The following is a 24,547-nucleotide window of genomic DNA, read 5'->3' on the forward strand; positions in this document are numbered from 1 at the left end:
GGCAGTATGATACTGCTGCCGCATCCCCGGGCGTGAGGCCGGCATATCTCATTTGTGGCTCTGAGCTCCGTTCTGACTCCCCCTCCTCTCTGGAGCCTGGTGATTTTTTTGTTTCTCTGGTGATGGTGTTTTCTGGCTATGAAAGGCGCTGATTTTGTGGTAATGGAGATTAGTTGTTAGCGGGGCTCTTAAGTCCGCTTTTCTCGTTCACCATCTTCCCGGAAGTCCCCTTAATGTCTTCTAATCCATGAAAATATGTAGTCATTCCATTTATTTAGGTCTTCTTTAATCACTTTCAATAATATTTTGTAATTTTCAGTGTGTAGGTCTTATACTTCTTATATATAATAATAAGTATTTTATTTTTGATACTGTTATAAATGGAATCATTTTCTTATTTTTAGCTTTGGATTTTTATTGCTAATGTATTGAAATACATCTGGTTTCTCTGTATTGACATCTTATTTTGTAAGCTTATTGAATTTGTTTTTTAGCATTAAATATTTTAGAGTTTTCTATATAAAAGATCATTTCATCTGAAAATAGACATAGTTTTACCTTATCTCTGATCTGCATGCCTTTATTTCATTTTCTTTCCTAATTGCCCTGGATAGAGCATTTAATCAGCGTTGACTAGACACTCTCAAAGCAGAGGTGCCTGTTTTGTTCCTAATTTTGGCAAGAAAGCTTTTGACTTTCACCATTAAGTGTAATGCTAGTAGCTATGGCTTTTTCATAGATGTCCTTTATCATGATGGTTGAGGAAGTTCCCTTCCAATCTAGTTTGTTAATTGTCTATATTAAGAAAAGATGTTAGTTTTACTAGATGTTCTCCCTGCAATTGAGACACTATTTTTCTTTTGTTTTAGTAATATAGTATGTTACGTTAATTGATTCATACTTTGAACCAGTAACACATACCTGGGTTATATTTCACTTTGTCGTGAGTAAAGTATTTTGCTGGATTTGGTCTTATAGCATTTTGTATATTCATAAGGGCTATTGGTCTATAGTTTTTTTGTGATGTCTTTACCTGGGATAATGACATCTTTATAGAATAATCTGGGAGGTATTCCCTTATCTTTAAGTTTTCAGAAGAATTTGTAGTGCATTGGTGTTACAATTAATTTTATTAAGTCATATGTTAAAAATAATCAGTGAAGCTGTCTGGCTTTTGCTTTTATTTTTGGTAAGTTGTATATTATTCATCCAGCTATACCAGTCCTGGGTAACTTTCTAAAGAAAGATACTGAAATCAGAATATTGTAGTAATATATGCATATCCATGTTTATACTAGCACAGTTCACAATAGCCAAATTATGGAATCAACTTGGGTGTTCATGAAGAGATAAATGGATTACAAAATTGTAGGATTTATACACAATGAAATTGTACTCAGCAATAAAGAACATTTAAAATTATGTCATTTGTAGGAAGATGAATAGACCTGGAGAATATCATGTTAAGTGAGATTAGCCAGTCACAGAAAGTGAAGTCATCTCTCTTCTCCCTTATACAGAAGCTAGGGAGTAATGGGATATCAGAGGGACTGCAGATAACAGAGGAAAAACTGCAGTGGAGCCAGGGAGGTGGTCAAGGGGAAGAGGGAGGGGTAGGGAGAATCAATGAAGGAATCACTGCCATTCACAGTATGTCATATGTGAGAATACCAGTGTCAATCTCAATACTCTTGTATAGGGAAGGGAGAAATGGGAAGGGAGCCAGGGGAAAGTCCACAGAGTGCTGTGTGCATGTATGTCGCTATCATAGTGAACTACATTATGATGTGAAACTATAATGCACCAATGAAAGTATAAAAAAGTTCAGAGATGCTGAGCATGGTGGCGCACACTTGTAATCCCTATGCTTGGGAGGCAAAGACAAGGAGGATCACGCAGGTTCGAAGCCAGCCACACTGGCTTAAGAGACCCTGTTTTCAAATAAAATGTAAAAAATAGGTCTTGGAGTGTAGCCTGGAGGTAGAAGGGTTCCATCCCCAGTACCACCAAAAAAAAAAAAAAAAAAAAAAAAAAATCAGAGATGAAATAAAATGTAAATTTCTAATTCAATCTCTTTAATTAACAAAGGACTGTGAAGTTGTGTTTATTAGCCCATGTCAGAATTTTTTTTTTTTTTTTTTTTTTTTTTTTTTTTTTGGTGGTACTGGGGTTCCTGGAAGCCCTTCTACCTCCGGGCTACACTCCCAGACCTATTTTTACATTTTCGTTTTTGGAAACAGGGTCTCCTAAGCCAGCGCGCGCGGCTGGCTTCGAACCTGTGCGATCCTCCTGTCTCCGCCTCCCAAGCGCGGGGATTACAAGCGTGCGCCACCACGCCCGGCCATGTCAGAATTTTTTATCTTGACAGAAATTCTTCCAATTATTTTATCTGTTCTTTTATTTTTTATCTGTTCTTTTAATCATTATTTCTTTCCTTTAGCTGAGCTGGGGTCTAGTTTGCTTCTTCCCTCTTTTTATCCTTTGGTGCATTGTAGTCCTCCATCTTAATGGGGTACAAGATGGAGGAGACACATGCGCACATCACTCATTTAGCCTTCCCCAACTCCCGCCCATCCCCCCATGTTTGGCCTAGTGATTGACTTGGATATGTTTGTGAATGTGCATCATGCACATTAGGGAATTTTCCTCTTCTCCCTTTCCATACACCTCAGTTAGGTTGCCTTTTTCTAATTCCTGAAGGTATAAAGTTATATTCTTGATTGTATATCTTTTTTTTTTCTTTCCTTTCTCTTTTTTTGCAGTACTGGAGATGGAACCCAGAGGCCTTCTACTTCTTAGGCACACACCAGGCCTATTTTTTAGTCTTTTTCAATTTCTGAAACAGGGTCTCACTGAGTTGTGAAGGCCTCGCTAAATAGCTGAGGCTGTCCATGAGCCCTGATCCTCCGTTCTCTGCCTCCTGAATGCTGGAATTACAAGCCACCACACCTGTCTTTTCTTTTCTAATATAGGGATTCACACCAATAATTTTCCCTCTAAGCCCTCTGTTTGCTGCAGCTCATAAGTTGTGACATATTGTGTTTTTATTTTCATTTATCTCAAAGTACCAAATTTTCCTTGTGAATTTTTTCTTCAACCTTTCATTATTTAGGTTTATTTGATTCCTCACATCCTCTTACTGATTTCAGTTTTATTTCATGTAGTCAGATAGAATATACTTGTATGTTTTCAGTATTTTTAGATTTATTGAGGCATCTTTTACAGCCCAAAATGTAGTCTATCCTAGAGAATGTTCCTAGTGCATATGAGAAGAGTATGTAATCTTCTGTGGTTGAATTGAATGTCCTACATATATCTGTTAAGCTTAGGTCGTTTAAGTATTGTTCAGGTTTTCTGTTTCTTTACTGGTCTTGTCTAGTTGGAAATAGGGTATTGAAATCTTCCTCTATTAATGATGAATTGTATTTTTCTCTTTTATATCCTGTCAGTTTTTATTTTGTGTATTCAGAGACTTTTATTAGGTGTCTAAAGGTTGATAATTTTTATATTTTCTTGTTAGGTTGATGCTTTTCTCATAAAATATCCTTTCTCTCTAATGAAAATTTTTTGTTTAAATGCAGTATTTTCTGATTTTAGTATAACTGCTCCAGCTCTTTCTTTCAGTTACCGCTTATATGGCACACTCCTCACCCCTCCATTTTTTTATTTTCTGCCTTTTGGTATCTTTGATTCTAATGTGAAGTTTTAACATCACCATAGGTAAATCATTTTTATATATATTCTGCTTTTAATAGAGAATTTATCCATATGTATGTACCCAACACAGTACACATAAAAATGTTAAATAATTACCATACCAGATTCATCAATGTATGTGCTTGAAATAACATACATCTAGCCAAAGTAGGAGTGAGAGCATTTGAACATTAGGAAACCATGTGATGGCACACACATGTGATCCCAGTACTTGGGAGGCTGAAACAGGAGGATAGCTGGTTTGAAGCCAGCCTCAACTACCTAGTGAGACCCTGTTTCCAAATAAAATATAAAAAATAGAGCTGGGGGTGTAACTCAGAGGTAGAATGCCCCTGAGTTCAACCCTCAGAACTGTAAAAAAAAAAATTTAAATAAACAAACATATAACAGTTAACAAAAAGAGATTATCACATTAAAGTGTAAACTTCTTGTCTTGATTAAAGATAACTTTAAAAAAAAATGTTTCTAAGGCTGGGCATGGTGGCATACACTTGTAATCTCAACATTTGGGAAGGGAAGACCGGAGGATCAGGGTTCACAGATAGCCTCAGCTACTTAGCAAGGTCCTTTACAACTCAGTGAGACCCTGTTTTAAAAATAAAAAGACTAGAAAAAATAGAGTTGGGGTGTAGCTTGAAGGTAGAATGCCCCTGGGTTCCATTCCTGATACTGCAAAAAAAAAAAAAAAAAAGTGTTTCTAATAATTGTACTTCATGGAGAAATCTAAAATGTTAAGCTTTCCCTATGATGTTAGGTTTGAGATTTAGGATGCCTTCTTGTATCTGGAATTTTTACTAGAGGAACTAGACAGTATAATAGGTAAATGAAATGAAATTAAAGATATTATATTGGGAAAGAATATTCTGCTTATCACTAGAGAAAATCCAAGCGAATCTATTAACAAACTTCCTTATAATTTTATATTTTTCCAGATAATTTACTTATATCACAAAAGCAGATGTAAAAATAGAGTCGGCACAGGCTTATAATCCTAGTACTTGGGGGCTGAAAAAGGAGGATCACAGGTTCTAGTCCTGCCCACAGTAATTTAGCAAGACACTGTTACAAAATAAAAAATTAAAAAGGTCTGGGATTATAACTCAGAGGTAGAATGCCCCTGAATTCAGTCCTCAATACCACAATAAATAAATAAATAAATAAATAGAGAGAAAGAGAGGAGGGGAGGTGATATGGTATTATTAGTTTTATCTCAAAGAAGATTCATTTTAGTAGTTACATTTTATAATGCTTTTATAACTTTTTGAACAATTTTTAAGTCATTTATTTAATATTTTTTTCTCTAGAGCTACGGAGTCATCTGAAGTAGAAAGTCTCCGACCTCCTCGGTTCTTTAATGAAGATGGAGTTATTAGACCTTATAGGTTGAGGGATGGTACTGGAAATCAGATGTTACAGGTAAGAGGAAAACATCTTGTAAAATAAATTCAATTATATACTAAATTATTTAGCTTTTCTCTGTTTGCTTAATTCTTAAATTTCTTATGTTTACTTAGACTTCAAAGTATTTATTTGCTATAAGTTCTTTTTTCTTTTTTACAGGCATCAAAAAGTTTGATATGAAAACAGTTAATGCATGACTTTGCAAGTGAAAGCCAACAATAGATTTTAGTGTTAAAATTTACTACATACTGCTGTTTCAGCTTTTATATTGGTAACTTTTAAATAGGAATTTTAGTGAATCTGATCTTTTGTAGATTATTCTTAGTTCTGCACTAGATATGTTGTATTTATTGAAAGTCAATGTGCCTTTTTTACCCTCATAGTTGGTGGTACATACTTAGCCAGTTAGAGCATTTCTGTTTGGGATACTTCTTTCTGTTATTCCAACTATTACTAGTTTTTATGCCAGATATAATCCATACCTCCAGTTAAGAATGAAGAAAGGAAAAGCTCGAGAACACTACCATTGCAGGTTACTCATGGTTCTTTCACTTTGCTTTTGAAGATACGCAGAAGACCATGATCTCCTACTGTACTCCAGTGTAGTCTTTGTAAAACCTTAGGAGATGTGATACATAGTTGACTTATATGCTCTATCTTTGAGAGGAAGATTAGCTTTTGGAACAATTGACAGTTTGGAGGTAAAATGTTTTGTCTGTTCAGACAACTTATTTGATAATCAAATTTTAAACCCTGGATTATGTTATAGGTAACATAGTAATCATATATTAGACTATACCAGTGAAAATTTTTTTCTATGGTTTAGATATGGAATATTAAACTATTTGCTTGAAAACAAAGAATCATTATGTTATAGACTTAAAAATACTCAAAGTAATAATAAACTGTCAGTATGTAAAACATCCTTTATAACATTGATATTTTAAATACTTTCATGTATAAAATAACCAGACTAAAGATTTAAAACTTTTTTAATATTTTACCTGTTACATGTAGAGTATATTATAATGCATAATATATACTTCTATATCTTTCTCTGAGCTTTCTAATATATTAAAATGTAACCATAGCTGGGCATGGTGGCACATGCATGTAATCCCAGTACTTGGGAGTCTGAGACAGAAGGATTGAGGTTTTGAGGACAACCTCAGCAAATAGTGAGACTCTCATCAACCTATGGAGATCCTGTTTCCAAATACAAATAAAAATAGGGCTGGGGGTATAGTTTGGAGATGAATGCCCCTGGGTAAATCCCCAGTACCTTAAAAAAAAATTAACCGTAGAGTCAATGTACAATATTTAGCAAAGTGATTTTCTATTAACTTTAAATATTTTTAAAGCATCAAAATCTTGCATATTGGTAAAGAATTGACAGTTGGACTCTAAAGGATGTAAAGGGTATAATGCAGGATCTCTACATTGGCAGTGTATCATTCTTTGAAGATAAGTTGTAGAAGTCACCTATAGCTAATATAGTTGAACATTTCTGCCCAATACTTGCCTGACTTTGTAAAGCACAATTAATGTCACTAACATTTTACTAGACTTAAAGTTAAATGGTTTTAAAATCACTTCTTAAAAAACAAAGTATTTCTTGAGAGCTGTTTTAATAAAATTACTAGAAAGTAAGAGGATGAATAGTGAGTGAGGAGAAGTTAGGAATATATAAAAGATCATTACATAGAAGGGACTATGAGTTCCCAGAGTTGTCTCATGGTTGATAATTTGTAAGTGACAAAATGTTATTCCATATCTTCATTAATAGTTTTCTGTGGCTGTAAGTTTTAGGGTTTAAAGCATGACTTTTTCTGTATCTTTTTTAAAGATGTATATTATTTTTTAGTAGGCCAGTCTAAAAAAGAGCTAAGTAAGTCTAAGTAAGAGTCTAAAAAAGTCTAAGAGTCTAAAAAAGAGCTCTTTCATTGCTAAAAACTTACAGTCTTTGTTAGTCATTATTTATTTTTCAGCAAGTGTTAAAAAACACAGAATTCTTATAAGAATTCACTAGATGCCTTGGGATGTTTGAAGTTAGCATTAATTTTCTATAAGTGTAAGAAGCAGATTGTTGTCCTGGCAGTACTGGTGATTAAAAAAAAAAAAAAACCTCTACCATATTATTAGCAAAAGCATTTAAAATATATGAGTACCAGTACTATGGAAAATAATTAGATGACATAAAGTGGATTTTAAATCTCATCTGCCTAGATTACATCTAAGTGACAGTGCCTTAGAAAATGTATGATGATGTCCAAAGTTCTTCCTTTTGTTTGTTTTCTAAAAAGGAAGCTTTGTCGTCAACAAGTTATATATATGCCCATGTATAATAATTAGATATAAAATATATTTTAGTATATACCTTTATATCTAGAAAGCAGCTTACTGTTAAAGTGCTTCCTAGTAGTAAATAGAAGTTGCCTACTGGGGAAGTAGAAAATTTTTAATATATTCATAGAATACCTTATTGATAGCATAAAACTATTTTATACATTTTGTACAATGCAGTTTTGCTTAATGATGGAATAGTAATCCATGATCACAGCCTAAGTCACAGCCAGAAATCCACTTTGAAATTATTCTAACTCCTTGAACATTTTATAATTTTACATGTTTTCCAAGCAATTTACCATCTTGACTAACCTTTATGCTTCTTTTTTCCTTTACCATGCTTGCAGAAAATTCAGTTCTACAGGGAATGGATTATGACTCACTGTAGCAGTAGTGATGATGATGATGATGATGATGGTGATGATGATTAGTCAGATCTGAAGTGTTCAGATTTGTGTTCTCTATCATTTTACTTGTAATAGTTCACTAACATGTTCTGTATGACTGTTAGCGTAATGCCCACATGTTCATTTTTAGGGAGGTAAACTTCTTGCTTATAATGTTTTTCTGAACATCATGGTAAAGCAAATTAGTTGCATTATTCAAGCACAGAAAAAATGTATTTTACATCAAAGTAGGGCACACTCTGTATTATAGACTTGCTTTTATTTATTTCATAGCATTTGTATTATACAGTTTGTCTTTAAGAGTTAAAGTTAAGCTTAATAGCTTTTAGCATTCACTAGTTTTATTTCAACTTTTCTGCTTATTTGTTAGCAAGACACCTTTAAAAAATGTTCTCTGTAGATTTTGGGGCTGTAATGTAATACCATTGTGTAAAAAAAGAGAAAAAGTAGAAATAGCCATTCAATGTTTTATATTTATTTAGCATCTTAGAATTATTTTTGTCAAATTTCTTTTAATAATAATAAACTTATAGAACTTTTGAAGCTGTGTGAATTTGTTATTCTATACCAGAATCATATAGGTTGAACTACTTATTATAAAAACCTTCCTACTGGGCAAGGTGGCACACACCTAGAATCCCAGTACTAGGGAGGCTAAGGAAGGAAGGATATCAGGTTTGAGGACAGCCTCAACAACCTAGAGGGACCCTGTTTCAAAACAAAAAAAATGGCTGGGGGTGCAGTTCAGAGGTAGAATGCCCCTGGGTTCAACTCCCAGTATGACAAAAACAAAGCCTTCCTGATTTGTTATGGAATGTTAGTCAAATAGTTTATAGTCTGAGAATGAAATATTATTAATTCTTATTTGATTTAATTTTTGATGTTTTATATTTTTGTGTAACAATGAATAAGGTTACGTTTTATAGTCATTATATTTACTTGCTAATTTGCATATTCATATACTATATCCCTGTTACAGAATGTTATGAATTCAGGACAGGAGGAGAATTTTTGTAATAAACTAACATGTGTATGTTTTTTCTGGATAGTACAGGGAAATCTTATCTGTGTTTCCAAGATTAATAAGCAAATCTATTTTAGGTTTTATGCACTGAAGTGGTGGTGGTTGTTTGTTTTTTTATTTCGACTTAGATAAATCTAATTCTCACCAGGCGTGGTGGTGCATACTTGTAATCCCAGTAATTGGAAGGCTGAGAAGTGTCTTACCAGTTCGAAGCCAGCCTCAGCTACTTAGTGAGGCTCTCAGCAATTTAGTGAGACCCTGTTTTTAAATAAAATATAAAATAGGTCAGGGGTGTAGCCTGGAGGTAGAAGGCACGTGGATTCTATCTCCAGTACCACCCCCCAAAAAAAAAGTCCAATTTTCTTTTCCATCAGTTGTACTAAGAAAAAAAAAACACCTCTAAAACATGCGTGATTATTAGTAGTTACGTAATTTGTATGACTGCTATGCTTTATGATCAACAAAGGAATATTTGTGTTGAATTATGTTGAACCCTTTGCTTAGATTGAGTTTTAGATTGAGATTTAGATTGTAGACAGGCATTGGTTTGTTGTTTAACTTTTGGTTTTAATCAACCCATGATTTCTGAATTTTTCTTAATCTTTTATTTCTATAAATCTGTATTCTTTGTTCTCTGAAAATGATAACTCTAGATTTTAGAATATTGGGCTTGTGAAAAGCAAAACAGAACAGCTAAAAAGTAATCAGCTGTTTTGAAATTTCTACCTGTCTAAAATTCGTTCAAATTAAAATGAAATCAGAGCATGCATACCAGGGAATAAGAAACATGCAAATGGCAAAGACTTTATTTTTCTTATCACAGTAATACTCATCTTTTTGGGTTAAATAAAAATGGTGATGACTATAATAGTTCTGATATCAGAGACTGAACTTCTGTTTTTTCACTCCTCTGCCACCCTTGGCCAAAATCACACAAAAAATACTGCTTCTCTCATAATCTAGAAAGAATACAACCTATTTTTATATACCATATGTACCTAAGGAAAGAGAAGTGTGGAAATGTTTGTTGTGACCAAAACACCTGACAAGAAAGAGTCAACAAAGGCAGAGTTTACTTTGGCTCCCAGTTTCAGAGGCATCAATCCCTGGTTAACCCAGGTCACTCCTCTACGCTTGAGGTTAGGCAGAGCACCATGGCAGAAAGGCGAGGAGGAGGAGCTCTGCTCGGCTCATGGCAGTCGGAAAGCAGAGAGAGAGATGGGCCAGAGAGAAGGATAGGCCCCCAATGGCCTGTTCCCTCAGCTAGGTTCCACCTCCCAGTAATTCATTCAGCTATAAGTGGATGAGGTCAGGCTTTCCTAGTCTCATCACTTCCCCAAAGCCCCAGTCTTTAGCACAGGTGTCCATTGGGGACATTCCAGGCCCAATCCTTATGGTTTTTACCTTTCAGCTTTGCTAAGCTACTGCTTGGAAGACAAGCTTCCTGTGGTTGGTTTATGATACTTAGTTTTGTAATACCAGTTTAATACAGTTGATCTTATTAGCACCTATTTCTTATTATAGAAAAATAATTGAACACTGCAGATTGCTGTATTATACCATTATCTTCTGGATGGAGATGTAGGACCAGACAATTAAAAAACATTTAGACTGTTAATTTAATCTTTAAGTGGATGAATGTCCAAACACAAGATATTATAGAAAGTCCTAAATCAAAGAATAAACCACATGACTTTAAGTAGGTTTGTAGTAGAGAATGAATGCACACAAATAGGATGGTCAGAGATTTGCCTGAGTATATGTAATTTGTCATGTTTGACAATGCTATATTTTTCATTATAAATTATCATTTGCTAATAACATTTTAACTACATTATGTTCATAAAAATGTTCTGAATAAGCCGGGCATGGTGGCGCACTCTTGTAATCTCTGCACTTGGGAGGTGGAGACAGGAGGATTGCACGTGTTTGAAGCCAGCCTTGCTGGCTTAAGAGACCCTGTTTCCAAATAAAAAAATATAAAGTAGGGCTCAGAGTGTAGCCTGAGAAGGGTTCCGTCCCCAGTACCACCAAAAAAAAAAAAAAAAAAAAAAAAATTCTGAGTACATTCAATAAAACTGGCATTTCTCTGAATTTAAAATTTTCAAGACCCACACTTACCTGAAAGACCTAAGTCCCTCTTGCTAATTAATTCAGACATTAATTCTCATTTTACAGCTGTAATAGTTTACAGATGATATAAACACTTTCAAAAATTAGATGATTTTCTACATTGTTTAGTAATATGCTCATTAAAGAAAAGTAAGAAACTGTAGAAAAGGTAAAAATTGTCCTTTGTCTCCCTACCACTTACATTTCTTCTTAGGTTTTTCTTATTCACACAGTTATGCTCTGTAAACATGAATAATTTTGGTTTATTAGTATAAAGTTTTATAAACAAAATTATTAACTTCAAGATGGCCATGGTGGTGAATATTTTAATCTCAATACTTGGGAGTCTGAGACAGGAGGATCACGGATTTGAGACCAACCTCAGCAAGTAGTGAAACTCTCATCAACCTAGCAAGATCCTGTTTCAAAATAAAAATAAAGTAGGGTTGGGGCTAAAGTTTGGAGGTAGAATGCCCCTGAATTCAATCCCCAGTGCCAAAAAATAAATAAGATTACTAACTTCCTGGGATAAGCCTAGTCTTTGTTTCTGAAGCACATAAATGGCTAGGAGAAACATATTCTTTATTTTTATAGCAGATATAGGAGCTCTTCTTGATCATATTTCTACCGTTTGACATTTCTTTTTAGAAAAAAATATTCCCCTTAATAAATTTTATTTTAAATGCATGTGTGAGTGTATGTGTGTATAATCCCTATGTCCATTGTATGTGAATGTTGAGAGCCAGTGTGTACCAGGGAGGTCGTATAATCTCTACTATTTCAGGACTTTTTGAATTTTATCTATGTTTTCTTTGAGTCCTTTACAAAGATATCATAGTTGTCATTATGGAAGTTTTAGAAGGGAGGCTGTTTTTTGTTTGTTGTATATTTCTTTTCTTTCAGAAATTACAGATGTTTATAAATAGCTTCAGACACTGCCTTAGTATCAATTGGAAGACAACTGCCTTCAGCCATCGTGGTCTATCCTTTTACTTCAGGAAGCGAAGTACAACTAATCTGGAAGAAAGGGCTTTAAAATAGCTGTCAAATCACCAGAGTAGTGATGAACACTCTTCTGGCTTCATCTGAAAATTTGAGTAAGTGGACAAGATCTAGGAGACAAGGCTTGGGTCTCACACTTTACTCTGTAACTCCCTTTTCAGAAGGATACTTCTGAATGTGATAAGAAAACAGAAGAGAGCCACATTTGAGACCCAATGAGTTCTTAGACCTCAGATAAAGCAGATCCCATGGAAAATGAGTTTACCTATCCAACTTGGATATAATTCTCATACGTCATTTATTAGTTTAGTAGAATCTCTTGGATACCCTTGTTAAGATCATTTTCTAACATCCAGACTTTTCAACATTTAATAGTAATATGTCCCACTACATTTATTTTGCACCAGTAGAACCCCATATTAGACCTACCAGTGGTATATAAAAGTACTTTTTGAATAAGACTTTTGAAATTAATTATGTCTTCTTCTGGAGGTGATTGTTCCACTTAGAAGAGGTCCAGGTTTTTCTCTTTGTCACAAATATAAAATGAATTTATTCTCATTTTTAATACAGTGAATTGAGTGAGACTAATTTTATTTTCAAACCTCTTTATAGTTGTCATTATTCCATTTGTCAAGTTAACAAATAAATTAAAGAAAGGTGGTAAACACTTTTATTAGAAGTTCAGTACATTTTAACATTAAAATAAATCCTTATATATTAAGCTCAGATTCCATTTAGGTTTTGCCCTCTTTTCAGCAAGGATGAGTACATAAAGTGAAAGCCTGAAGTATGTATTAGTTTAGAAGTTCCTCATTTGTAATCAAGCTAAAGTCTCTAAATTCGGACTCCAGACTTAACTTTACCCTGACTTTTCTACTGGTTAGTTAGAGCTCTACTAATTTCTCCCTAGTTTCTTTGGACAGATACAAAGATTGTCAGCATAAGCTGAGAGGGGGGAGTGGGGGAGAGGGAGAGAGAGAGAGAGAGAGAGAGCGAGAGCTAGCGCGAGCGCGAGCGCGCATGTGCTTTAAAAATAGTGGTTAGAGCTGGGCTTGGTGGCGCCCGCTTGTAATCCCCATGCTTGCGAGGCTGAGACAGGAGGATCGCACAGGTTTGAAGCCAGCCTCAGCTACTTAGTGAGACCCTGTTTCCAAATAAAATATAAAATAGGTCTGGGAGTATAGCCCAGAGGTAGAAAGCCTCTGGGTTCTACCCCCAGTACCACCAAAAGAGAAAAAAAAAAAAATAGTGATTAGGAATTTAGACTTTAGTAAAAGTTATAAAAAGTATTTTTGTTGTTCACTAAATGTCCTGTGAAAGAAAGGATATGTTTGTTTCCCAAATGAATTCATTTTTGTACAAAATTCAGTTGTAGGCCTCTTCATTCATAGGAAAAAATACAATGTCACCTATGAAAGTAAACATGGTGTCTGGGTTTTTGTCAGTCTTTAGTTATAAATTCAAATGGTGCATATTAATCACTTTTTGATGAAAACTCTAATGAACTGTAATGGCATGTGAAAATTTTACCTTTATAAAGAACCCTAGAGGAAGCATTGTGGAGAAATACACATTTAGATGTTTTGTGGTACTTCATATTGGAAGTAGTTGCTTTAGAGAGCTCATGAAGAGGCCATGTTGGGATATAAATATGGAAGGCTAGCTGTTTCTTAAGAAGTTAACCTTTGTAAAGTAAACTACCATGCTACTTTGAATTTTTAAATTGCCAAAAGAATAAAATGTATAATTACATATGTAGAAGTAGATTTCTGCATGGTTTATATGAATACAAAGAAAAAAATTTATGTCATATATTCATGTACTCTACAAGTTTTTGTTAAACGCCTGTTATGTGTCAGGCATTTTTCAGGATATTAGGGTTATAGTTTGGAGGGAATCAATGAAGATTTCTGCTCATCTTCATGAGCTTTAATTGTAGTGAGGTTTATTTTTATTAAGGTGACTGGAGAGAAAATAAATCCCATGTTAAAGGCCAACTCTGTAATGTCTAGATCGTCACAATTTTTTGTTTTTTGTTTGATTCATGTAAGGGCGTAAGGGAATTATAGGAATTAGATGACACATAGGATATGACCTATCTCCACAGAGATAATGATCCCACTAATATATGAAATTTGAAAGCTTTCAAGAGAATACTAGAACTTGTGGGGTATCTAAATCCATAGTTTAGTCAACTGTTAAAATGAAACTTACTGTATTCACTAGATACAATTGTCCTTTGTCTTCTACAACAGATTGGTTGCAGAACCCCCACCTCCACAGATACCCAAATCCATGGATGCTCATGTTCCTTAAAGTAGTTTTACATAGATAGCATATATATACTGTGTGTGTACTTTCAATCATATCTAGATTACTTATAATACCTAATACAAATATAAGTACAATATAAATAATTATCATACTGTCTTTTTTTTTGGTGGTGGTGGTACTGGGGATGGAATCCAGGGTCCTTCTGCCTCCGGGCTACACTCCCAGACCTATTTTATATTTTTTATTTCTAAACAGGGTCTCTTAAGCCAGTTAAGGCTGGCTTTGAATCTGTGCGATCCTCCTGTCTCAGACTCCCAAGCACAGGAATACAAGTGTGCGCCACCACGCCCGGCTTCATACTGTCTTCTTTGGGGAATAATGATTAAAGTCTGTACATCCTCAGTACAAGTAAATTTTTTTTTAAATATTTTTGATCTGTGGTTGGCTGCATCCATGAGGCTAAACCTGCAGATAAAGATGGCTGACTATTGTTCTATGCTAACTCATTTTATAACAAAATTATTACTTGAGATACGGCAATACCCTGTGGTTCAGGCTCTAAATTTTTGAGCCAAGTAAACCTCAGTTCAGTTCTAGCCTTTCTCTTTTACTAGCTTTATAATCTTTAATATGCCTGTCTTACCTCAGTTCTAGATTGTAAAATTGTAAAATCTGTCTTGGCCTTGTTGCTAGGATTTACAGAAATGCGATAATGTGTATAACTATTAATACAGTACCTAATAAGAACTGTATTGTATTTTTATTATTCCAGATGAATACCAGTTTGTGCTAGTTCTTGACCATCGTTGTATAAATTCTGTGTTCCTCATTTGTCTTCTCTTTACCAAGATAAAAACATCATTAAATCTCATCCTTTTTGTTTCCTTTGAAGGTTAGTAGATTTTCAGTGATTTGGACTGCACTTAGAGTATTCTAAAAGAAATGTTGTAGTTTGGGGGATACATGTAGTATCATGGATCAGTAAATGTTGATCAGTGGAAGCACTGCGGGGCTGCTTTAGTGAGACCTTTGTAACTAGGCTCTTATCCTAATGTACCCCCGGTTCTTCTAGAATATATTAGGAAGGTTAATTGATTGTCTGCTAGTGTCAGTGCACAGAGCTGTTCCACAAGCAAGATTCTGCTCTTTTTCTAGGCTATTTTGGCTGTATCAACTGATAACAGTTACATTTTAACATATAATAATTTATATCTGTTAATTTTATGTCAAAGGGTTATGTTCAGCATTCTTATCTAAACTCTTATGTAGCCTATACTTTTGCTTTGGCTGATAGTCAAGGTTCCTCATTGGCAGTGAAGAAGACAAAAGTCTGAGGGCTAATTCCTCTACAGGAATTAGTGCACACAATCAGTGCAATTTGATTTTTTTAAAAAAACTGCCTTGCCTTACAGGGTAAGCTAGATATTACTTCTTTACTCTTGCTTACTTGAATTGTATATGAACTTTATGATAGTTCATTTCAACTATATTTGATAATGAAACTTAGTTGAATACTTTCCCTTTTTGGCAATGGCACTCAAGCCTTAGGTTTGAACTACAGGATTGGTATATGGAAGTTAGTATATCACTTCTTTTCTTCTTCCTCCTCCTCCTCCTTTTTTTTGTTTTTTGTTTTATTTTGTGTGTGTGGGGGGGTATTGGGGGTCGAACCCGGAGACATTCTGCCACTGAGCTACACCCACAGCCCTTTTTTTTTTTTTAAGTGTCTCTCTAAATTAGTGCCACCAGTCTCAAGCCTGCAATCCTCCTGCCTTGGCATCCCAAGTACTGGAATTACAGGGATACACCACTACACCTGGCCATTTCAGTACTTTCTTTAAAAATAGATTATTTTGAACAAGTTACTCTTAAATAATTGAAAAATAGCCACTTTATAAGTAACTCCCTGAACTTTGTTGATTTTACAAGTAAGCTTACATAATTCATAATTCTATTCATAACTTGTTTCCTCTTTTCCCATCATTTCTTAATCAGTGTATAAAACATTTTATCACCCAGTAGATCCCCTTGCTCTGTAGCATTCACTCTTCATCTTCCATCTACATCAGTTTCATATTCCTTTTATCCCCTATGTTATTGCCTTAAAAAGAAATTTCACTTCCACCTGTAGGAAACACTGTTGTCTTTCAAAGAGGTCAGATGTTGATTATATTGTATAGTTTTTTTTTGCTAAAGTATGTGGTCTTATCTCTTACTATTTTTCTTATATTTCTTAGGAATGATGACACGTTTTATTTTGGGTATGTGTGTGTGTGTGTGTGTGTGTGTGTGTTTTGTTTTGTTTTTGCTTTGCTATGTCTGAACTTTGCTACTTCATAGCATTTGGATAATTTGAGAGTGTTAGAAATATAGTGTGTTACTATGCTTTTTTTTTCTAAAACATTAGGGCTTACTTGACAGGAAATGTACATATTAGAAAATAACTAATACCACTTATCAAATTTTTACTTTATGTTTCTAAATTATGATTAATTTGGTTTGAATTGAATTTATTTGCACTTTAAGTAAAGTGTCATACATGTACTTATCTTTTCTTAATGCAAACTGGACCCTTTTACAATAACCATTTTATTGTTGCCTACAGATTCTGACAGTTACATATTATGAATGCAGTTCTGTTGTGTTTCTGTTTATTTCTTTTTAGAGAGTTTCCCAGACTATTATAGGCAATTCACATATGCTTTTAATTAATAGGACAAAATTTGTTTTTCCTTTAATGCTAAAGTATACAAGTAAAGCTAACATGTTTAAAGTACTGTCTACTAATCCCTTGATATTTCAGCCAAAGCTGTATCTTTATCTAAAGACCCTAACCTTGTGCCTTCTAACGTGGTTGATTCTTCATTAACTCTAAAAGTTATCACAAATTATTCTAATAGAAATATTTAACACCAGGTGTGGTGGCACACACTTGTAATCCCAGCGCTTGGGAGGCTGAGACAGGAGGATAGCACAGGTTCTAAGCCAGTCACAGCTACTTAGTGAGGGTCTCAGCAACTTAGTGAAACTGTTTGCAAATAAAGTATAAAGCAGGTGTGGAAGTGTAGCCCAGAGGTAGAAAAGCCCCTGGGTTCTGCCCCCAGAAACACACACACACACACACACACACACACACACACACACACACACAGAAACATTTATACATAGCTTCTGTTCGGGATGGAGGAAAACAGAATATTGATACTAAACTATCTTAACACTGTTGGTCTAGACATGGGTTCACAGAGTGGGCAATATGCCCTGGGGTACTGAAATGAAATCAGATACATAAAAAAACAGAAATTTATCACTGCATCTTTCTGTGTATCTGCTTCAAGGTGGATTTTCAAGTGGACGGGGATAGCTGAGTCATTTTCTTTTCTAAAAAGGGGGCAGTAAGCTAAATGAGTTTAGGGATATCTGAAAATGCCATCTAACTTGGGCTGTTTTAACAGCCTGCCTCAACAACTATCATCTTCCAGGGTTATCAAAGATATTGTTGAGTGCCATGGGAAAATGTGACTGACACCAGAAGAGGAGGTATCATGGTACAGTGAAAAGCACTAGAATTTGAGGTGAAGAAACCAATGCTCTGAGCCCAGTTTTGCAATTTACCTAAAGCACGTCACTTAACTGTAATCTTACATAATTATACAAGATTCCTGTGAAGATTGTAGAGGGATTGATTAAACACCCAATTCTCGTTCTCTTGCTTTAAGATTGGTTTGGATGAACAGTAACATTCCGTTAAGGTCTAAAATTCTGGGGTGTGGTTTTCTAAAATACATAATGATATTTTGAACAGGTCTTCATATATAATGTTTATATTATAAAGTTAGATTATTAGGCAGGAAATTGTGACCAGAAGCGGGACATCTGTAGACTCTTCAATGTAAGGGGAGATAAATGTGGCTGATAAGCCCCCATATTTTCTCCCAAGCTTCTGTGGATTTAGTTTTAAGGTTTTGGGATTCTACTTACAATGCTGTTCTTATTTTCCTCCCACATTTGTAATGGATACATCAGAAAATTTTCCTGTGCATTGAGTTATCTTTGTTAATTCAAATGTATCCACTCTAATAACAAAGAATATATATAGCTTATTCTGTTTCAAAGCCACTGCTAAGACCATAATGGCCATTCATTGCTCAGATACTGCATTTAAGGTTTTGGATGAACTCCAAAACACATCTTGTGAATTGCTTTTTTTTTTTCAGCTTTTGTTTATTCCAGATTCTAGTATAACTATTAAAATTGGTTTGTTTATAGACACAGTTTACATTTGATATAAGGTGGATCTGAAAAATAGAATGATGAGGTAGATTCAACTGCAGTCCTCTAACTTTACATAATACTGAAATAGAAGATAAGTGCTTGAAGTCAAACCATGACTTTTAAGTTATTTGAAAGTTATCTACTGATAAGGGTATATAGACTGTTGACTTCTTTTAGAAGTAGTGATCTTGAGGAAAACAACATATATATTATTGATTTTAAAACTGCCATACAGAATAAAAGTAAACAAATACTTTGTAAGCTAATTTAATTTTAAATTTCAAAAACCAAAACAGAATAAGAGGTTGTAAAGTTAAAAACTAAAACTTTACTTCTGACCTCATCATTATCCTTTGTTCAGAAATCCTTTTATGTGCATACAAGTATGTACATGGCTGGGGTTTTTTGTTCCCTATACATTCTCTTCAGTGGTATCATTTGTTTCATTTAATGTGTCGTATACTTTCTTCTATATCTAAACACACATCTTTTTAATTATAACTTCATAGAGTCCTAGTGTATGACTGTACAATATTGTTAACAATTGTTAACAATAAACATTTAGATTTTTTTGCTTTTGCTATAAAGGTTTTTTTTTATAATTTATTTTTTTCTTTTAACAATTTTTTTATTGAACATAAATAGTATACATTTAAACTATAATTGGTGCCCTCTCCCCCCCGCCCCCGTTTTCCTTCCCCCCTCCCACCAATGGTTGTCCAGGTTAACGATGTCATATTCATAATTTTACACATGTTCAGATGTAAACCCTCATTAATCAAGATCAGCCTTCCTCCTCTCCTATCTTTCCATTCAAACTTTGCTGATATTTCCCCTCCATTATCTGGAGTCCCACTGGTATCCTCTGTGTTTCCTAGTTTGGGCATATTAGAGGAAACATATGTACCTTCTTCTGTGCTTGGCTGATCTCACTTAACATAATGTTCTCCAGGGCTTTCCATCTTCTTGCAAATGATATAATTTTGTTCTTCTTTATGGCTGAATAGAATTCCATTGTGTGTATTTCCCAAAGTTTTGCTATCCATTCATCTGTTGATGGAGATCTGGGTTGGTTCCATATTTAAAATAGAAGATATAGAAACAGACCCACACATCTTTAGTCAATTAATCTTTGACAAAGGGGCTAAACACATATGCTGGAGAAAAGACAGCCTTTTCAACAAGTGGTGCTGGGAGAACTGGCTAACCATTTGTAAAAAGATGAATCTAAACCTCTATATCTCACCAAACACAGGAATCAACTCAAGATGGATCAAAGACTTAGAAATTAAACCTGAGACTGTGAAGTTAGTAGAGGAGAACATAGGTTCAACACTACAACATATTGGCACAGGCAGTAACTTTCTCAACAAAACCTCCAAAGCTCAGGAAATTAAAGCAAGAATAAACAAGTGGGATAACATCAAACTAAAAAGTTTCTTCTCATCAAAGGAAACTATCAATAACTTAAAGAGAAAGCCTACAGAATGGGAAAGGATCTTTACCAGCCACCATTCTGATAGGGGGCTAATATCCAGAATATACAAAGAGCTCAAAAGACTCTACACTAACAAAACAAACAACCCAATCAAGAAATGGGCAAATGAACTAAATAGACACTTCACAAAAGAAGAGATACAAAGGGCCAATAGATACATGAAAAGATGTTCTTCATCACTGGCCATCAGGGAGATGCAAATCAAAACTACACTGAGATTCCATCTAACCCCAGTCAGAGTGGCAAGCATAAAGAAATCAAACAACAACAAATGCTGGCGAGGATGTGGGGAAAGAGGAACTCTTTTACACTGTTGGTGGGAATGCAAACTAGTTCAGCCACTATGGAGATCTGTGTGGAGATTCCTAAGAAAGGTGGGAATAGATCCACCATATGATCCAGCTATACCACTCCTGGGTATCTTTCCAAAGGGGTTGAATTCAGAGAAATACAGCAACATATGCATACCTATGTTCATAGCCATAAAGGTTTTTATATGTGTATCTTGATTTAAAATAAATCCTAGCATTGATTGTTGTTGCTGACTCAGGGTATATATTTAATTGGTTTGCATTTTTTTATTTTGAGTTGCTGAACATTTTTTCCATTTGGCCAGATGATGATGATGATGATGATGATGATGATGATGATTATTATTATTATTATTATTATTATTATTATTATTATTGGTGGTATTGAAATTCCTGGAAACCCTTTTCCCTCCGGACTACACTCCCAGACCTATTTTTATACTTTTTTTTATTTGGAAACAGGGTCTCTTAAACCTGGCTGGCTTCAAACCTATGCAATCCAAGCGCAGGGATTTCAAGCGTGTGCCTGGCTTCCAGTTGGTCAGATTTTGTTTTTTAATTTTTTTTTTGTTTGTTTGTTTGGTTTGGTTTAGATTTTTGCTGAATTTTTTGTTCATATCCTTTAGACATTCTACTGTTGGCTTACCCATGTTTATTCAAATCATTAGAATTCTCTAGATTATGAAATAACTATTAACTTCCCAACTTGATTTTTGTGTTATTTCTGTTTATTGTTTTACTAGTCAGTAGTGTGTAAATCACATTTCACCATTTTTTTTTTGTACTGGGGATTGAACTGAGGGGCATTCTTACCCTCAGTCCTGTTTTTGTTGTTTTGCTATTGTTGTCTATTGTTGTTTTGAAATAGTATCTCCCTAAGTTGCTGAGGACCTCACTAAATTGCTGAGGTCCTCAAACCTGCCATCTTCCTGTCTCAGCCTCCCAAGTACTGGGATTATTGTCCACCAATGTGCCCAGGTTTTCACTAGTTTTTATGTAATGTTGTATGGATTTTTTGGCATTTCTCACTCCATGATTATTAAAACTGTTGCCTTTTCTAGTACTTTTATAGTCATTTGATATATTTAAATTTTAGTGTAAAGAGAGAAGGGTCCAGCCTTAGCCAGTGAGTTGTCTAAAACCACTTATTTTCTTAATGCATGCTTTTACCCACTAATTTGAAATGCTTTCTTGATGTCACAGATATCTATTTAGATATATAGGATTTTATGAAGTTTCATTATGCATATTGGTCAGTTTTTATAGTCTTTATTATTTCCATTGAGATGTCAGTATAACCACACTAAGCTGTTTTACCACATTAACATTTTATAAAATGTGTTAATGTCTACTGGGATAGTGCTCGTTTTTTGGGATAGTGCTCAGATATTTTTCCCTCCTAGTTAAATTTTATTATAATTTTTTCCAGTTTCTTCTCTTTTCTTCCCTTACACCCATTCTCCAAGAATCACCATGTTGAGATCACTATAAAAGAGCATATTTTGTATTTGTAAAAGTTGGGAGAGGGGATGAATAAGATCTTTTATTCTAAAGAATTTTTATATCTAAGAATAAGGCATGGATTGCATTTTTAAATTTTATTTTCCTAAATAGTTATAGCTTTTATCATATAATTTTGTACATTAATTTTAAAATATACATATAAATATTTCTTTTTATTTCTCTTATAAAAAGATTTTTTCTTCCATTTCTAAATTGATTAATGGTTTTGTGTACTGGGTTTTCCAAATATACTATCATCTGCAAATAATTTCTATCCCTTATCACTATTTTTAAAAAATTTTTATTGGTGCATTATATTCATACATCAACTATTATTTGACATATCTTTATCTTAATAATTTGTATTTTCCTAAAGTATGGTCTATTCCATTTGTTTTTCAAATTTGTGGAATTTGTAAAATAATTTTTACTCTCTAATCTGTGGTTATGTCCCTATTTCACTTTTAATATATGTGTTTAATTTCTCTACCCTTTACATAGTAGCTACTTTTCCTTCGATATGTAATCTTTGAAGTCAGAAACTATTTTCATGCACATAATTGTGTGCCTCATCCTACTCTTAGTTTATTTACTTTTGTCTCAGATAAAAATGGAAACCATTCTACCAGCCTTCTATATCAAATTATGATGATTATGATTATGAAGGAATAAAGGTTTTTACTAAGCTATCAGTAGGCCTTCAGTGGTCCTGTTTGTCCAGGAAAATTGCTCCTTATTTTTTACTGAATTCTGAGATTAACAAAGTAAAGCATATTTACAAGATAGGAACTTGTGGGGGGAAAAAAGCAAAGTAGTGGATAATAATAATTTATGTGATGCATATATTCAATATGTATTTTATATATGAGTATGGATGTGATCAAATACTAATATTTTCTGAGATAAAATGACTCATAGTTTAATACCTCATTAGATTGACTTTCTAAGATGATATCTTCTAACTATCTTAAAGATTGGCATTGCTACAATTAAGTAATCTCAAAGCAGCACAGCAGTTGCTATTAAAAAGAAAGCAGCAGTGATTTCTGAATGTTTAATTCAACTCTCTGATATGTATGTATTTAGTGTATAAGTTTGTTAATGGTTTGTCCCCAGTGAAAAATGGCTTGTTGAAGATCCTAATGGTATTATGGAATATTACCAGTTTTCTCTCCCTTGTTTTTGTAGGTCATGGAAAATGGAAGATTTGCAAAACACAAATACTTTACCCACGTCATGATCAATAAGACAGACTTGTTCATGATAACTAGATGGTAACTTGCTTTCTTTCTCTAGTGTAACTCGATTAAGGGTTAGCTGACAGGCACCTGTGAGGTCGAGTCGTTGTTACTCAGCCTTTTGCTCCCAAATTGCTGCTGACTGTAATCCTCTTGCTCTGTAAGACTGGTTCCTAAGACATGGAAGTTCATGTTTAGCTGTGTGCATATATTCAGATAAACACATAGCCATGCATGAACATAATTATAAATTAGATACTTTAGTATTTGCTTCAGCTAATTCAGAGGGTATAGAAATTCCATAAAACTATCCTCTCAAAGTAGAACTTTCTCTTTCTGGAAAAAAAAAAATGTGCAACTTCAGGCTACTGCAAAAGTCCACAGTCCTCTGGTGGTGTATACTCAAGAGAATATAGATGAATTTACTCATGTAAGTGGGCATACCAGTGGAAATGGGTAACATTTTATATGGATGCTCCCAAGTACCCCAAGGTCTTCAGGTTAAACTGTAGACAGTGGGAAATACCTGAGAAGTACACAACAGCACAGGCTCTGGGGATGGCTTGTTCCAGCAGCTCCTTTTAGCCAGCATTGGTGAAAGGACAGTATGCATTTTCATTTGTGTTTCTTCCTCCAAAATTAGAGAATAAAAATTGATTAAAATAGAGCCGGGTATGGTGACACATGCTGAAATCCCAGTACTTGGGAGGCTGAGACAGGAGGAATGCAGTTCATGGCCTGCCTTAGCTACTTAGGGAGGCCCTCTGTAACTTAGTGAGACCCTGTTTCAAAATAAAAAATAGGGCTGAGGGTGTAGCTTAGAGGTAGACTGCCCCTGGGTTCAATCCCCAGTTCTGCAAAAAATAAAAGCCTAAAATAGCCAGGTATGGTGGATCATGCCTATAATCCCAGTACTTGGGAGGGGAGGTTTACAGGTTCAAAACCAGCCTCGGCAAATTAGTGAGGCTCTCAGCAACTTAGCAAGAGCCCATTTCCAAATAAAAATAAATACATAAAATAGGGCAAGGGGGGGGGCATAACCTGGAGTAGAAGGCCCCTGGGTTCTACCCCCAGTAACACACACACACACACACCCTAGGATGGTGTTTGAAATTTCCCTCTAAAATTGACAATTGATAGGGCTTAATTTTGCCTGTGAAACACCCAAGGCTTTTTCACATGTTGATTCATGGTTAGAAAAGTCTGTCTGTCTGTCTGTCTGTCTGTCTCTCTCTCTTTTCTTTTTTTTTTTTTTTTTTTTTTTTTTTGTGGGTTTGGAACCCAGGGACATTCTACCTTCAAGCTATACCTCCTGCCCTATTTTTTATTCTTTATTTTGAAACAGGGTCTCACTAAGTTGCAGAGGGCCTCCCTAAGTAGCTGAGGCTGTCCACAAACCACAATCCTCCAGTCTCAGCCTCCCAAATGTTGGGATT

At 34.6% G+C, this 24,547-nt stretch overlaps 1 protein-coding gene across 1 annotated transcript in view; it reads left to right on the forward strand.

Moving 5' to 3' along the window:
• VPS13A (vacuolar protein sorting 13 homolog A) overlaps positions 1–24,547 on the forward strand; it is a gene marked incomplete at both ends in the record, with an annotated part of 250,174 nt that overhangs the window by 215,516 nt on the left and 10,111 nt on the right. The window contains 2 exon segments of the mRNA XM_080708999.1: positions 5,022–5,133; positions 23,062–23,147. Coding sequence (XP_080565125.1) covers positions 5,022–5,133; positions 23,062–23,147 — 198 coding nt within the window.

This window comes from Muscardinus avellanarius (assembly GCF_963383645.1).
Source record: "Muscardinus avellanarius genome assembly, chromosome: 13".
Classification (NCBI taxonomy): domain Eukaryota; kingdom Metazoa; phylum Chordata; class Mammalia; order Rodentia; family Gliridae; genus Muscardinus; species Muscardinus avellanarius.